This window comes from Mixophyes fleayi, chromosome 3 (genome assembly GCF_038048845.1).
Source record: "Mixophyes fleayi isolate aMixFle1 chromosome 3, aMixFle1.hap1, whole genome shotgun sequence".
Classification (NCBI taxonomy): domain Eukaryota; kingdom Metazoa; phylum Chordata; class Amphibia; order Anura; family Limnodynastidae; genus Mixophyes; species Mixophyes fleayi.
The window spans coordinates 277,677,649-277,695,973 of NC_134404.1; the positions used below are offsets into that span (position 1 = coordinate 277,677,649).

Below are 18,325 nucleotides of genomic sequence, written 5' to 3' on the forward strand. Positions count from 1 at the left end.
TCCTAAATGCAAGTAAAATATGCATATGAAATGATACTTGATTTGCGTTTTATATGCATTATTACATGTATTTGAATGTGGAAATGTACAGACGTGGAACAATTAGTGTTCTGAGAAACTATCAAGCCGAACACAACACAAGTGAAAACACTAATGGCTATGGTAAAGCTAGGAGCAATGGATTCTAGTGTCACACCAATTTACATGAATTTTACAAATTTATATACATGCATGGAAAACTGATTTTATAAAAAATTCAATATATGTTCTATAGTTACTGTAATGCAATTTTATGTAACATGACCCATACAAAGGGAGCACTCATAGAACCTTGTTCTATTTAAAGTGGCAACCCCTTGTTTTTGCAGAAAACCATTACATTGGTGGCATTGCAATAGCACTCTGGCACAATAACTCTAACTCTTGCTTATTGTGACTTTCTCTGATAAATGGCCATACTGAAGTTAACCAAGCTGCCTTTAGCTAATGTCAACTCTAGCGTATGGCGGTTTTACTCACACATACAGAACTCTATTGGCATCACTTACACATTTGTACCTCGTGCCGCTGCCTCACTTTTTCCTAGTCAATTGACATGAAATGTTAATCCCTCAACTGGAAAGAATGCTGTACTGCCACTTACTCTCCCACCTCCCCTCCTGTTCTGTGTCGGGAGAATTGGACAGGGGCATCCTACTTACTGGAGCCACTTCTGGTGAATGGTAGGGGAGGAGGACATTTTTTGTGGAGAGAACTTAAAGTTCCCCCATTCAGTGATAGGTTCTATTTAAAAACTCAAATTAAAATTCTCAGAGGAGTATATTTGATGTTTTTCCATATTAAAGACTTTGCAATATGTGTTCCCTTGTAAAGTTTGTCACATCTAACATTTAAACAAATAGTGCAAATAACAAATGTTTTCTTTTTTACTTTGTGGAATATTATGAATTATTGTTATTTTACTGGTTTGTGACTGATCAGCTTAATTTTCAGACAGTTTCTGGTCGACTTATGTATCATTGTAATCTTTACACAAGGTACTGGAAAATTGTGTCTTTAGTAGGGAAAATCCATGGATCTCTTGTTTTATAGATGTGATATACTACTGTATTTAGAGATTCTATTGTTCTGAATGAGTTCATATCCTATGTACTTTTTTTTCTCCTTTAAATAGTGTATTTTAGCATGTGCTGAAAACCAAATTATGTAATTTTAAGATTTCCAGCATGCCCATTGGCCTATGATTGATGATTTTGTACTGAGCACGTGTTCAAAGGAAAATGTTACTATATCTCACTTGAGACGGAATGTCCTCTTTTGTTTTATTTTCTGCCTAAAACCTCATAGGTCCAAGAAAGATAAGGCCAAAGCTGGAGTAAAACCAGATGCATCTGATCCTGAGCCAGAAGGCCTGACTCTTCTTGTGCCAGACATTCAGAGAACTGCTGAGATAGTTTATGCTGCCACCACCAGCCTCCGTCAAGCTAATCAAGGTAAGACCTAGTCACAGAACTAACCCAAAACACTTTTGAAGCCTTGACAAATGTTTATGAATGTCTTGCCATTTCTAGTAATTAGTCCTTGACATATACTGTGTATATTACACAATTATAGTGGGTTTTGTATGCAGTAAACCTATTTTATTCAAGTTGTATGGAATACCTTTACTTCAGATTTCTCCTTTATAATGAAAATGCACTAAATCATTTTGCTGCCAGGAGTCCATGCCAAGTTCACATTTTAGGAGGCCACATTATTTTTCGCTTCTTTCTGCTGTGTTGACTTCACCAGGAATAACTTAACCTTCGCTCCTTTCATAAAATTAATTAACTCCAAAATTATACCCTTTTTTTGTTCTGCAACTTTTAACATATACATGGGTACCAAATATTCTTTGTCTGTGCTTTGAGTCATAATAAAAAAAAAAAGCCCTAATAAAAATATATATGTATATATGTAGTAGTATAGATTTAGCTGGCACAGATACAGTAGAGCATATAAACACATGCTGTACCACTAGTGGTATTTTGCCAGAAATGTTCCGACAGGCCCTGCAACACCAATATGATGTTTAAAGGGCTGCACCTTAGAACACTGTGTATGGGGTGCCAAGTGACATTGAATATACATTAGTAGGCTCCTAGGTGTGACACAGGCCATGACGCGAAATCCAGTACTGAACATTACATATGGCTGACCTTGATGTTTTTTGTGCACTTTCTATATGTCCAGCAGGTTTCTGACCTTAGAATGCCATCATGTACATATGGCACATTTTGGGTTAACTTGACATTTTATTTTTGAGGATCTCGTGTCCAAGCAGCATTACATTTTTTCGTGCTGTAGAACTGAAACTTGCTGCATGGTTACCATCACCAATAACAAGTGGTGGTGGTAAGCATGTCTCCATGCTCTTCTAGTGAAGAGCGTTCTACTAAGAGTGTAACTAATCTGTGGTTGATGTTTGGTAGGGGTTTATGTTTGCAAAATATATTTAGAAAAGGCAAATTATAGATCACCTACTGCTGCTGTGCACTCAATTCAACCCAGCATTCCCCCATCAATATTCATCTTTTTACTCCATTCTTAATTTATTGTGCACCCAAGTGCTTTAAATCTCAGGACCATCATTTTAGACCATCACTGAAACAAAAGCCTTTAAAACTAAAATAATTAGTGTTATGTAAAGTGCAAAAGTGAAAATTTGTGGTCCGGATGGGATGATACCACCCTGGCCATTATGTAGCTAAATAATGTATTGATTGATATATTTGTATGACTGGTAAATGGACAATCTAATATTAATATAACCACATGTATTTCAGTTTTATGTTTCTTTCTTAATTCTCAGAAAGGAAGCTGGCAGAGTTCTCCAAAAAGGTCTCTGTGAAGTCTAAACCTTTCTCAATATTACGGTCCTTAGAAGAGAAATATGTGGCCATTATGAAAAAGCTGCAGTTTGGTAAGAAAATATTTTTTTGTAATAAGATTTAGCCATCAGGCTTTTATAAGGCAGGTGTTCACAATACGTTTTGGATAAACACAATTCTTTACTGATATTAGACCAATATTAAGGACTGAAACCTCATACTTCTTGGTTTACCAAAGTAAATGTATGATCTAGAGAAAGATTTATGCATCTGATGAACATACTAAAGAGGATGTCTGTTACGTCTTAACGTCTTTTTACCAGACTTGAACATGCCCTGATATGTCTCGCCCCACCTTCAGTGATCTCGCATCCCCCGTCACTAGGCCACGCTCCCAAGCTATTGTGTAGTGAGAAAGATTATCACAGATGAGTAGGACTTAGGAGGGTTTTAGTTAGGAAGAGAGGAATTTGTGGCAAAGAAAAGGTAGACTAGCAATTGGTGAATGGTGGGCACTGCAGGTAAACTAACAAACTCCTTCATAGAATCTAGGAGAGGTCCTGCAGACTTTCCGTGATGTCAGTGCTCTGCGTTTATGCAACAAAGTAGAGGGTTCTCTCCATAATAAAGACATAATTGTATTTGAAGAGTGCACCCAGTTTTTCTTAAACACATATTCAAAAATTTAATAGGATTTTCAAAAGTGTTCTAGTTACTGAGATCCCATATGCTTCTAACTGGGGGAGAGATTCAATTAAAGCGATGCAGTCCAAATTAAGTATGAAATATGGTGCACCAGAGACTACCGAGGAATCATGGTAAAGAAAATAAAAGCTATGTAGTACATTGAGCTGAATTTATAAACTGTGTTGTACTACATATGACACACAGACACGCAGTATTGTGAAAATATATATAGATTATATAAAAAATTAATTAACTTTTATATATACATGTGTAGAGATATAGATATAGATATATGTATGTGTATATATATATATATATATATATATATATATATATATATAATGTGTGTGTGTTGCATGAGTGGTGTGGTTAAAAGGTATATATTTTGTGTGATTTGCATAATAGTGTATATGTAAATTTGTAGCTTGTATGATATGGCAACAAAGTAAACATTGTGCACAGCACACTAATGGGAGGCATAGCAAATAGCCAATTATCCACCACATTCTGTCCAATGGCAGTATTGTACAACACTGTGCCCAAGGGAACACCCCTGTGCTCACATAGTCTTATGCCCAGCATGTCTGCCTCAAACATTATCCATCATTCACAGCCACATGCCCACCACAACTGTCCTTTGCCCACCATAACAGAAACTTGTAAACTACAATATTGTTATCTGCCTACTATGTGGAGACCAGTGCCATAAGGACAGCTCCATGCTCACTACAGTACCATTGAATGCATGCTTATGCCTGCCATTGCAGCCCTATACTCTACATTAGTACTGTTTTATTCCACCTATTTACTGCTTTATGGCTGTTATTACAGCACTATAGCCACCACAGAGATAAAATTGACCTGCTAGTCTAGGGAGCCAATGAAGAAGTATCACCATAATTTCATCCAGTGCAATTGAAACTACTCTGCTTTCACTTGTTGAATAAAAATGGTGTCGGGTAGCTAGTGCCAAGCCGTTGCTTCCAAGTGGTAGACGGCACTGCACAATGCCATGGCATAAGTTGCAGACGGCATCCTTGTAGGTCACCAGTTTGACTGATTTAGGGGGTAAGCTAATTTGATTTAACCCGAGTTCAGATTTGCAAAGATTTTTTTTTTTCTTGACAAGATATTCAGTCTTCAAACAGCAATTATTCATCATACTTTCAAACTGACTTTTGACATTGAACATGGTATGATAACATACTGGGCACAAACTTGGCTATTTTGTAAATTATTTATAACTTATTTATATTTGCTCCAACGTTTGGAAATTCAAAAATTAGAGGAGCAATATTTGTCTAACAGAGCTTTGTAAACTATGGTGGTTGGGTCATAAAGCACCCTTCCTCCTTTCACTGAGAGCACCATTAGTACAATGGGAAAGTGCGACAGTGTTTTGACACAAGGTCCAACTCAGAAGGCGTGTCACAGAAAACCTGGATACTAGATGTTTTGTCTGTTGGTTTCACCCTCTAAAATCCGTACCCACTTTCCTCTCCATTCAAGGAAGAAAAAAAAAAAAAAGTACTGTTTTGGTATTTGTTTGTGTATACTGACTGGTCAGTTTGGGAATTATTGTTTACCGGTGCACTCCTGCTTTTATACTTTAACAATTCTGCCTCACTACACTGTGGTTATGAGTTTGATTCTTGACCATGGCCTGTTCTGTGTGAAGTGTTTGTTCTCCCTATGTTTGTGTGGGTTTTCTCCCATATGCCAAAAGCATACCAGTAGGTTAATTGGCTGCTATTAAATTGACCTTAGTCTCTCTCTGAGTATGTTAGGGAATTTAGACTGTAAGCTGCAGTGAGGCAGGGACTGATGTGAGTGAGTTCTCTGTACAGCCATGCAGAATTACTGGTGCTATATAAACTGATGATGATATGTTTACTTTGAACAATCATGCAAATAAGAAAATGGGTACTTGTGATATACTGGGCAATATGTGTTGATTCCAGTGCATTGTCTCAGAACTTATTTATAATTATCATGGTAGTGTGCTGGCCTGCTGAATATCTTAAGTTAACTTTAGTTAGGGATTAAGGTATACTTAAGTTGGGTGGAGTATACAGGGTGGGGGTGTGGGTTTAGTATTAAGGTTATTCAAGTTGTGGGTAGTTTCAATGTTATCGCAAATACATGGACAAGGATTATATGTGCTAATAGGTATATCAATGTATGCTCTGCAGGGGTGTGGGATGCGGGGTAGTGGGACAAGAGGGAATATTATATGTATTCTGGTGCATCTGATAAGGAGCTGAAAATTCTCTCCTGGAATGTGCGGGGCCTAAATAATGCTGTGAAACGTTCTCTTGTGTAAAGACAAATTAGAAAAAATGATCCTGATATTGTTTATTGGAGACTCATTTACACGGTGATAGAATACTCGCCCTTAAAAAAGCATGGGTGGGTAGGGCATACCACTCTATGTACACGACTAATTCTCGAGGGGTCTCTATATTGGTGCATAAACGTCTCTGCTTCTCTCTGGATAAAATCCAGGTGGATGCAGGGGGACGGTTTGTGCTGATAAAGGCTGTCATTAACTGGGTTCCGGTGATTCTGTTAGCTGTATATATACCCCCACCGTGTAGTAGCGAGGTGTTAAGGAAATGTGGAGAATTCATGGCATTGTTCCCAGAGGTTCCAGCGATTTGTATAGGGGTTTTCAATAATGTGATGAATAGAGAGGTGGATAGGTGGCGAGAGAAAAATGTTGTAGTTTGCAACTCTGTCGGCTTTTTCTGCTTTGGCTGAGGAAATGGGGTTAGTAGATGTATGGCGTTTGAGGCACCCAGAAGAGGTCTAATTTTCCTGCTTTTCTACATCATACAATGCATTTTCAAGAATTGATCTGGCTCTGCTGTCACACTCTCTGGTACCGCTGGTGAGGAGCGTGGAGTATAGGGCTAGGGGGATCTCTGACCACTCGCCCCTCTGTTTATCTATTGATTTTGCAATTGATCGATTCCAGTCCTTTTGGAAATTAAATCCCTTCTGGCTCTCCTTGATGGGTACAGGAGCGACGTTGGTGACACAGTGAAAAAGGCTTCTTTGTAGATAATCTGGTAACAGCTAGGCCACCTATAGTTTTGGACGCTTTCAAGGCCTTCCTGAGGGGGACATTAATTGCTGGTATAGCTGAAATTAAAAAGTCGTCCAGACAAAAAGAACAAATATTAGAGAAAACATGTAAATCCTTAGAAGCACAATACATAGAGGACAAAACTGAGGTTGCAAGGCAAGCTTGGCAGCTGGCTCAGAGAGAGTGGGTAGATTATATATTTGAGAAATCCAAACGTAAGTTTCTGTTTTCTAAGCATGTACGATATGCAGAGGGCGATAGAAACTGTAGTTTTCTGGCTTATCTGACAAGGGCGGAGAGGGCGGATGCAGCAGTACCGGTTATCTGTGATGACAGTGGGGTTAAGAGGTATCTGATGCCTGATATTGTTGAGGTGTTTCATAAATATTATACTAATACATATAAGTCACAGGTCAGGTATGACGTGGATACGTTACAGCTGTATTTGAATGATATCTCCTGTCCTCTCTGAAGACAGTAGGGAGTTTTTGGACTCACCCTTCACTCTTGAAGAGATTGACATAGCTATTATGTCATTCCCCAATGGTAAAGCCCCGGGAGTAGATGGAATTCCAATTGAATTATATAAAAAACATCAGCCCTTTTTTGTGTCTAAGTTATTGGATACATTCAGCGAGCTGGGTGAGACTGGCGCTCTTTCCCCTTCAATGACAGAGGTTATAGTGATGGTGCTGCCTAAGTCAGGTAAAGATCCGTTGCACCCTGAGTCCTACCGCCCGATTTCACTTTTGTCAAATGATGTTAAGATTCTGTCTAAATTACTGGCTTTGAGGTTGAGTAGAGTGGTGCTGGAATGAATTCATCCGGATCAGACGGGATTTATGCCGGGCAAGTCCACGTCTATTAATCTTAGAAGGTTGTACACTCTCCTGCAGGTGCGGTCACCCTCATCTGAGAGTGAAGTTGTGGTATCCTTGGAAGCAGCCAAGGCGTTTGACTCGGTGGAGTGGCCGTACCTGTGGGAGGTGCTGTCCCGATTTGGAGTGGGCCCGGGATTTATAAAATGGGTTAGACTTTTGTATTCACATCCAGTGGCGCGAATCTGTGTCAATGGGCATCTTTCTCAACAATTACAATTAGAGCGGGGTACTAGACAGGGATGCCCGTTGTCTCCGGCACTGTTTGCATAAGCAATAGGGCCGCTGGCCTGTAAGATCCGGCATGATAGAGAAATTGTGGGACGTAGATCAGAGCACACAGAGGATAAGGTGGCATTATATGCAGATGATATGCTGCTATTCCTTTCAGATCACGACACTTCCCTAAGACATTTACTGCGGGTGGTTAATGGATTTGGTTTTTTTTCTGGTCTAAAAATTAATTGGGATAAATCTAGCGTGTTCCCTCTGGGATGGGAATGTCCAGTGACAATGCTGGAAGGTCTGCAGTTAAAATGGGCATCATAATTCAAATACTTGGGAATATGGATCTCTAATACCCCCGCTGAATATGTAGAACTTAATTTGTGGCCCCAGATCAAATACTTTAAAGAAAAGACTCATGTATGGGGGAAGCTTCCGCTTTCTGTCTCCGGCAGGATAAATTTAATTAAGATGGTGGTGCAGCCAAAGTTTTTATATATACTCCAGCAGTCACCTGTATATATACCACCCTCTATTTTCAGATGTATTGATAGCTATTTGACTTCATTGGTTTGGAGAGGGGGAAGGGCTAAGGTCAAGCTGAGCTCGCTGTGTAGATCCAGATCTTCTGGTGGACTTGCACTTCCTAACTTGAAACTACTTTGCTTCTCAGTTGGTGTACCTTAGGGTATGGGTTTCGGAACCAGATTACCATGAGCTACACTGGGTGTTGGTACACCAATTTAATTCTAATCACACTCCCTTACAGTCATTGCTGGCGGGGCGGCTTGGTATGAGGGCTCCTCCACTCCTGATCCAGACAGTTAAGATTTGGACAATCAGTAATAAAATAATGAAACAGACTGACATTGATCCATGTACTCCTATCTGGGGGGGCAAAGAAATTTGAGGAGTTGAATAAAGTGAAGGAAGCCAGGCAGTGAGAGTATATAGTACAGATGGTTAGAGTCTCCATTTTATCCTGTGTCATCTACCGTATATACTCGTGTATAAGCCGAGTTTTTCAGCACATTTTTGTGTGCTGAAAAAGGCCCCCTCGGCTTATACACGGGTGAACTTCCTGGTGTCCGGTCCCGCAGCTGTTAAGTTCCACAGTGGAACGCATGTGAGTTCCCCTGACAGGAAGTTTTGCATTTGGAACGCAAACTTGCGTTCCAAATGCCGAACTTCCTGTTGGTGGAACGCACATGCGTTCCACTGCGGGGTGAAATATATGCCGAATGGATTAAGACTGATCTCGGAGATTCATCACGACATGGTATCGTATTGCATATGTATCTATTACCGGATGAAGTGTCACACTATCTCCCTGTGTAGAGATTGATCTGCTATCTCCAGAGTATTTCATATTCGGTTCACTCAATTGAAACGTGTTTGTGTCTATGTATTTGTTCAACATTACCGAAGTATTGCAATACCGGAATGTGCAGAAATTGATCTGCTTACTCTACGAGAATTACCATTTGGTTTAACAAATTGAGACTTGATTGTCCCCCTATTATTACCGGAACAGTGTTATACCATCTGTCACAGACGTGACCTTAGTACCTGCAAGTATTGGCACTACTACACCAGGAGGCGCGGAGTCTAACACGCCGCTGGTGTTCACCAGGGACCCCCGCAAGGAAGTTTGGACTTAGCGGCAACGACGTGCAGGTCGCGGCCCTCCCAGGTAGCTACTTGCGAGATATAGAGAAAAGACGTAGTCAAACAGGCAGAGTCAGGAACCAACCGGGCAGATGAGGTACCGAATCAGAAGACAGAGAATGGTCAGCAGGCCGAGGTCAAACCAGAATATCAGGATGGGACAAATGGAGAATCCGAAAGCGAGGTCAGGAAGCCGGGTCAAAACACAGGGAAGCAGTAGTTTAATATACAGGGACACTGAGACTAAGTAACCAGTTGCTCTGGCACCCTAATGGTGTCAGAGCAGGCTTTAAATAGGAAGTGAAGCTTCCTCATTGGTGGGCAGGGAATCGGCGGTCAGCTGTTCTGACCGCCGACAGGAACCAGGAGGACGCGTCCCGTTGCTATGGCGACGGGCGTGCCTGCGCACCTCGTCGCCGAAGAGGCGTCCCCGTTGCTTGGCAACGGGGCGCTCTGCAGACAGACGTCCGTCCCTGCTCGAGGAGGAGGCGCAGGGACGGCGTCTGACAGTACCCCTCTCCTTACAATTGGGGGAATCACTGGGTACAGAACGATGTTTCAGGAAGTCTGCCAGTAGCCTAGGGGCATGCAAATCTTCTTTAAAGACCCAAGATCTCTCCTCTAGGCCGAAGCCTTTCCAGTGTACTAGGTATTGGAACCGACCTCGAACTTTGCGTTCAGCAAGAATTTGGCTAATCTCATATTCATTGCCCGTAGTAGTGGAAATGGCCTGAGGGACAGTGGAGGTATGAACAAATTTGTTTAGGACCAGCGGTTTGAGGAGGGAAATATGGAAGGTGTTATGAATCTTCATCTGTGGAGGAAGTTGGAGTCGAACCGTAACTGGATTAATTACTTGAGTTACTGGGAAAGGACCAATGAAACGAGGTGCCAGTTTCATGGAAGGAACCCGTAATTTTAGATTCCTGGTGGACAGCCACACTTTGTCCCCCACTTGGAGAGCTGGCACAACTCTTCTATGCTGATCGGCAGAAGATTTATAATGCCGTCCGGATTTCAGGAGGTTCTCTTTGGTGGTAGCCCATAACTTAGCCATATCTTGAGTCATGGCATGGGCGGCAGGAACCGTGGAGGAGGTGGAAGAGAACGTGGGGAGGGTAGGATGCGTCCCATACACAGTGAAGAAGGGCGAAAACCCCGAAGAACAATGGACATGATTGTTGTGTGTAAACTCGGCCCAAGGTAGCAGAAGACTCCAATTAGATTGGTTAAGAGATGAGAAACAACGAAGGAACGCCTCCAGGTCTTGGTTTACTCGCTCCGTCTGGCCGTTCGTCTGGGGATGATATCCAGAGGAGAACTTGAGGGTAATACCTATATCTTTGCAGAATGCTCTCCAGAAGCGAGACACGAACTGGACACCTCGGTCAGATATTATTTCCAGAGGGCACCCGTGGAGACGAAAGATTTCTTTGATGAAGACTTGTGCCAATTTGGATGCAGATGGAAGGCCTTTTAGAGGAACGAAATGAGCCATTTTAGAGAACCGGTCTACTGTGACCCAAATGGTGTCAAAGCCGCTGCTGGGTGGCAAATCAGTAATAAAATCCATCGAGATGCTGGACCATGGGCGATCAGGAATCGGAAGAGGTTGTAACAATCCAGCGGGGGATTGTCTAGGCACTTTGTTCTGGGCACAAACAGAGCATGAGGCTACAAACTCTTGGACATCCGTACGGGCCGTTGGCCACCAGTAGTGTCGTGATAACAGTGAGAGAGTCTTCTCAGTACCAGCATGACCGGCAAATCTAGAGGCATGAGCCCAACGTAACGCCTTTAAGCGTAGATGAGGTACTAGAAAGGAACAGCCCACAGGAGGAGTACGGGTGATGGCTACAATACAGGAGGGTTCAAACACTGGTGGGGGTACAGTAGTGGGTGAAGAATCGGAGACATCGAAAGAGCGGGAGAGGGCATCAGCTTTGGAATTGAGATAACCAGCACGATAAGTAAGAATGAGATTAAAGCGGGCGAAGAATGAGGACCATCGGCTTGCCGGGGGTTGAGACACCGAGCATCCCGGAGATAGATGAGGTTCTTGTGGTCTGTGAATACCGTAACAGGATGACGTGCCCCTTCTAGAAGATGGCGCCATTCTTCGAGCGCAGACTTCACCGCCAATAACTCTTTATCCCCTATACCGTAGTTAGATTCAGAGGAAGTGAATCTCCTCGAAAAGAACCCACATGGCAGCAGTCCCCCTGAAATGGATTCTTTTGAAAGAACTGCCCCGACTCCTACTGCAGATGCATCCACTTCTACCAGGAATGGTTTATCTTGATCCGGTTGGACAAGTACCGAGGCGGAAGAAAAGGCTTTCTTGAGTGCTTCGAAGGCGTCGATGGCCTCCGTGGGCCAAACATGAGGATTAGCAGTTTTCTTAGTCAGAGCGGTAATTGGTGCGATGATAGAAGAAAATCGTGGAATGAACTGCCGGTAATAGTTGGCGAAGCCAATGAATCTCTGGGTAGCTTTCAGACCCATAGGTCTAGGCCATTTGAGGATGGCAGATAGCTTGACTGGATCCATCTGTAGACCGGAGCCTGACACGATGTAGCCCAGGAAGGGAATCTGTGGCTTCTCAAATACACATTTCTCCAGCTTACAATACAACTTATTGGCTCGTAGACGAGACAGGACCTCACTTACATGAACACGATGGCTGGTCAAGTCTGAAGAAAAGATTAAGATGTCATCCAGATAAGCTACTACGGAGATGTAGAGAAGGTCCTGGAAAATCTCATTAATAAAAGATTGGAAAACAGCGGGGGCATTGCACAACCCGAAGGGCATGACTAGGTATTCGAAGTGGCCTTCTTTAGTGCAGAATGCAGTTTTCCACTCGTCTCCTGAGCGTATACGAATGAGGTTATACGCCCCCCGTAGGTCTAGCTTAGTAAAGACCTTGGATCCTGCGATTCTATCAAAGAGCTCAGAGATGAGAGGTAACGGGTATCTGTTCTTTATAGTGATGGCGTTCAATCGCCGGTAGTAAATACACGGCCGTAGGGAACCGTCTTTCTTCTTGACGAAGAAAAATCCCGCGCCCGCGGGAGAGGCAGATTTCCTGATAAAGCCACGTTGAAGATTCTCAGAAATATAGGTGGTCATGGCCGTATTCTCAGGGAGAGATAGGGGATAGATTCTGCCCTTAGGAAGAGGTTTATCAGGTAGTAATTCGATGGAGCAGTCCCAGGGCCGATGGGGGGGCAGGACCTCGGCCGCAGCTTTGCAAAACACATCCTGATAAGCAATATATGGAAGTGGCAGTTCAACGTGTGGAGATATCAGAAGACAAGGAAGAGAGGTCTGGCTGGGTTTTAGACCAGACAAACAGGACTTAAAACATTGTGGGCCCCAAGAAGTAACCATCGCACGATTCCAATCCAATTGGGGTGAATGAAGCTTGAGCCAAGGTAATCCTAGAATGACGGTGTTGACAGAACGAGGAAGAACCAGGAACTCGATGACTTCAGAATGTAGCACCCCTACCGTCAGCTGAACTGGGGCGCAGGCGTGAGAAACAGACCCGTTGGAGATCCGATTCCCATCTACCGCGGTGAGGAATAACGGCTGAGGCAATTTGATGGTAGTTAATTGGAGTTGCGATGCCAGAGTGGCAGAGATGAAATTTCCGGCAGAGCCGGAATCCACAAAGGCTAAGGTCTCAAAGGGGCCGACAGAGGTATGCAAGGAGATGGGCATGAGGCAGTCGTTACTAGTAATGGTGTAGGGAGTAATAATTCCAACTCCTAAATCGGCCTCCCTTCCACCGATTAGGAGGGGGCGTTTCCCGGTCTCTTGGTACAAGATGAGATGGTATGACCAGGATCTCCACAATACAAACATAAGTTTTGCTTGAAGCGACGTTGACGTTCCTCGGCGGACAGCCGGGAACGGCCGATTTGCATCGGTTCTTCAGGAAGGACCGGGTTTTGAAACATGGGAGCAAGGCGAGTAGAGGACCGTCTGGAGGTGGCACGTTCCAGAGTCCGCTCACGGAAACGTAGATCAATGCGATTGCATAAAGAAATCAGGGAATCCAAATCAGCGGGAAGCTCACGGGAAGTTAACTCATCCTTAACTCGGTCTGAGAGTCCTTGCCAAAATGTTGCTACCAAGGCTTCGTTATTCCAACTGAGCTCAGAGGACAGCGTGCGGAATTGTATAGCATACTGCCCGACGGTCAGGGATCCCTGGCGGAGGTTCAGGAGACTGGAGGCAGCCGAGGAGATGCGTCCGGGCTCATCAAAAACCTTGCGGAAGGTTTCAATGAAGGTGGTGACGTTGGACAGCATAGGGTCATCTCGCTCCCACAGGGGGGAGGCCCAAGCAAGGGCCTGTCCGGATAATAAGGACATAATAAACGCCACCTTAATGCGTTCAGAGGGAAAAGATGCAGGACTACACTCGAAGTGGATCAGACACTGATTAAGGAATCCTCTGCATCTTTTAGGCTCGCCATCAAACTTGTCCGGTGGAGAGAGTCTCAGGGCTGTAGAGGAAACCACTGCAGGAGAGGAGGAGGTGGCGGCGACTACCGTGGTAGTCACGGGGACATTTTGAGCAGAAGCCATGGAGACCTGGAGGGTCTCAAGACGAGTTGCGACTCCTTGGATACAGTGAAGTAACTGTGCCTGCTCTGCTTCTTGCTTCTCCACCCTATGAGCCAAGTGGAGTAAAAGGTCACGTGCAGAAGGTTCATTAGATGAGTCGGTTGACATGGCCAGAGCAAACTGTAACAGACGTGACCTTAGTACCTGCAAGTATTGGCACTACTACACCAGGAGGCGCGGAGTCTAACACGCCGCTGGTGTTCACCAGGGACCCCCGCAAGGAAGTTTGGACTTAGCGGCAACGACGTGCAGGTCGCGGCCCTCCCAGGTAGCTACTTGCGAGATATAGAGAAAAGACGTAGTCAAACAGGCAGAGTCAGGAACCAACCGGGCAGATGAGGTACCGAATCAGAAGACAGAGAATGGTCAGCAGGCCGAGGTCAAACCAGAATATCAGGATGGGACAATGGAGAATCCGAAAGCGAGGTCAGGAAGCCGGGTCAAAACACAGGGAAGCAGTAGTTTAATATACAGGGACACTGAGACTAAGTAACCAGTTGCTCTGGCACCCTAATGGTGTCAGAGCAGGCTTTAAATAGGAAGTGAAGCTTCCTTATTGGTGGGCAGGGAATCGGCGGTCAGCTGTTCTGACCGCCGACAGGAACCAGGAGGACGCGTCCCGTTGCTATGGCGACGGGCGCGCCTGCGCACCTCGTCGCCGAAGAGGCGTCCCCGTTGCTTGGCAACGGGGCGCTCTGCAGACAGACGTCCGTCCCTGCTCGAGGAGGAGGCGCAGGGACGGCGTCTGACACCATCCTTATGCACAGAGAACCAGTAGTTTGAATTCACGGGTTTTTGATTGAGCAATACATTCAGTTCTTTCAAGCACTTCCTGGACCCAATGATTGTATGAGGACTTCCACTTTCAGAGTTACACCCACTTCACAGAATTCAGGGTGTTTGCGTTCCAAACACCATCAGCGCTCACTTGAGCATTTGAGACATTATCGATTTGTAGTCTCCTGAGGAGTGCTTATTGGCCATAAATTATATCTTCACTGCGTATGAGACTACTACAGAACGCTGATGCCTATTCATAGCATTAAACTGAAAAACACACATGATATAAAAATGTGTACAACAAAAATGCATATACAGATGTAAATAAAAAAAACATAATAATAAATAAATCTAAAAAAATTACCAGTAGCTCCTGCATTTCCCACCCTAGGCTTATACTCGAGTCAATAAGTTTTACCTGTTTTTGGTGGTAAAATTAGGTGCCTCGGCTTATATTCGGGTCGACTTATACTCGAGTATATACGGTAGTTTAAATGCTCTAAGTACTTAAATGTATGGTTCATACAGCTCTTAATAATAAGTATTTAGGTCCATGTGGTAAACCCTATATATGTAACATGTATATGTATGAGCATTTATAATGTATGATCCTGAATGAATATGGCACATTTGTGTTATTATACCTTACTGAAATCTTGTAAATTACGTCATTTAATTCTGATATGTATGCGATTGTTGTTTTTTTTCTTTTCTTTTTGTTGATTGTTATGTTTGTATCTTGAAAAATTCCAATAAAAATACTAGCTTTAAAAAAAATTTGTTATTTTGCAAGAGGGTGACGAAGTGTTATGAGGTGGTCAGTGAATTTACTCACTCTCACACAGCTAACAGTCTCTATTTTATTATTAAGATGGAGCCAGGAATCGACAGACAATACCTCAGTAAAATTACACTAGCTTCATACTTATTGATTCCAGCTTGGCTGCTGTGATTTGTACAATGTTGGTTAGGTTTGTGTGAGATGGGAGAGTACATTCTTTATGTATACCTGCTCTGTGTGGTACATTCTGTCTAGATCATTTGCATATCTTGTATATTTGAAAAAAAAAAAAAAAAGAAAACTTTACACTGTGTAAAACAAGGGGTTTTTTTTATTTTTTTTAAAAAAGTGAAATGGGTTTGTTATACAGTTCAAAGCTTTTACATTGCTCAAAGCATATGTGGCTCAGAATAAGTCTGTTGTCACGGTCTCAGCATATTTATATTCTTCCCTTCACATTTTGTTAAGAAATTGATATTCAAATCAGACTGGATACTAACCAACTATAGTGATAATTGTGATGGTTGTCATTCCCTCAGCTGTGGCTAGAAATGTGTGGAGACAATAAGAGGTCCCTGCCATTCAACAATTCTTCCCCATAATTAAGTAAATGTAAAGCATGTCTGAGAACAAGTTTTCCTGTCAGTGGCTCTTAAGAGCATGATGATTTGTTTTACTGCACTAATTTTTTTTTTTTTTTTAAATAGCATTCAAAGCTCCAGCAAACAAACTAAGATATATGTTGGTCATAATAATAATCTCATTAAATTTTGTGAAGTACAGATTTGAATATCGTATTTCATAAAATAAACGTAAATATCCCCCCTTTTTTCCCATCAGAGAGGGGAGGTAGCTCCTCTTCTCTTTTTCTTTAATCATCATATGAGTGCTCACATGGTGAGTTAAGGCACATTCCCTTTTTATTTTTTTCTCTCCATAATTAAACATAAATGCAAATAATGTGGAGTGTCTATGGAAGTTGTCATACAGCTCCCTGGCCCTGTCTCCATTACACCCTGTCTTTTTACATTATTGGATGGTCTCATCATGCACAAGCTGCTTTCCAGGCTATAGATTTCCTACTAGAAGTGACTTTGTTTTTGTAGTCCCAATACATAGTTTTAGGCTATTGTGCTAGCTGATTAACGGAGTTCTTCAGAAAACATTAAATGTGTTAATTGTATATTCTTGAATCTAATTGGTTTGTGTTTGTCTTACAGACACTTTTGAGATGGTGTCTGAAGATGACGACGGAAAGTTGATGTTTAAAGTGAATTACCATTACATGTCTCAGGTGAAAAATGCAAGCGATGCAAACAGTGCTGCTCGAGCCCGGCGCCTCGCCCAGGAGGCAGTCACACTTTCTACATCGCTACCACTGTCATCCTCATCTAGTGTCTTTGTCCGTTGTGATGAGGAGCGGCTAGACATCATGAAGGTAATGCGTTAATGGATGCCTTTCATTTTTATTTGCATTTACTTTATGTTGAGAGCATAATCTCTTGTCCATTGTCCGTCATCCATGTCCTATGAATTAGACTTCTACATGGTTAATGCTACAGTTTTAGGTAATCTCTACTAGGAAAGATTTAACCCTTACCTTGCGTTTAAAGCCTAACATTCTCCCAAAACAACTCTGGTGTTCCATTCCTAGGAACTTTTGTCAGTGTTGTGAGATACTCTTGCACTTAACACAAGAAGAAAACACCTGAAGATTTTTACATGTAAGCTACAGTGAGTCAGGGTGTGGATATGCATTTTGATAGCTGCTTGTACTCTGATTTCACCAGGCAATTAAGCTTGGAAAATACAGCTAGTCAAGGGCCTGGAGATTGATTAAGTCCATTACTTATAGGTGAACAAAAGTATAATTGTCGTGCATAGTGGTGCTCATTAATCTATTACTCAATTAAATGTAACTGTATATCCGGATACGTTGGTTACGTCCTATTGTATTTCGGCAGCACGCTGATTCAAGTGTCGCCTACACTGGAACCGTACTGTCACAATGGGTTCCTGGCCATTAGTTTGGTTCTGCACAGCAAGTTATATAGAACGAACACTGTGCAAGCGATGTGCTCTTCTACCTTTCCCAGAGACCTGGGCATCATCAGCATAGAGGACTGAGAGCCCCTAGGTCTTTAGACTGCAAATAGTTTTAAGTTATATGTTACCAAGCTCCAGCATTTCTTTAGTCGTCACTGACATCTAAGTTTGTGCATGGTAACCCATGCTGATTCTCTTTAAAGTTTGAAAAAGAAAATATGGGAGAAACAAGCCCTCATAATCTCTAAAGTGTACATATTTGGTAATCCATAAAGATGTTAGAAGTGTTAGAATAAATGTAAAACTTAAATTACAGGATTAGCGTGACTGTGTACAAATAACAATGTGTGAAACCATGGTTAAGGGTATTTTTTCTTTTTTTATGCTTTTTCACCTGTTCTATCCAAATAAAGTTTATTTATCCTTGTTTGACACTGGTTTGGAAAAAATTAGTATAATTTTTTTTCCAGAAGAAAGTAAGAGACTGAATTTCACTTTTTTAGACTCCACAATAAAAAGTTATTACCCACAAAATCAATTTATAAACCAAAGAAAAAATGTTTTGAAACATTGAAAAGTTGTCAGGATTTGAGATGGGATTCGTGTGGTCCTGAAGGGGTTAAGCGTGTAAAAAATTCTGGGTGTATTTAAAAACACAAAATTTG

The 18,325-nt window shown here is 42.4% G+C and overlaps 1 protein-coding gene across 8 annotated transcripts in view; it reads left to right on the forward strand.

The window, feature by feature from the left end:
- Nucleotides 1-18,325, forward strand: part of BIRC6 (baculoviral IAP repeat containing 6) — a 265,056-nt gene that overhangs the window by 214,463 nt on the left and 32,268 nt on the right. For all 8 annotated transcript variants that reach the window (XM_075203663.1, XM_075203667.1, XM_075203660.1 and 5 more), the window contains 3 exons: nt 1,348-1,493; nt 2,852-2,962; nt 16,835-17,052. In XM_075203663.1, coding sequence (XP_075059764.1) covers nt 1,348-1,493; nt 2,852-2,962; nt 16,835-17,052 — 475 coding nt within the window. The remainder of the gene's footprint in view (nt 1-1,347; nt 1,494-2,851; nt 2,963-16,834; nt 17,053-18,325) is intronic.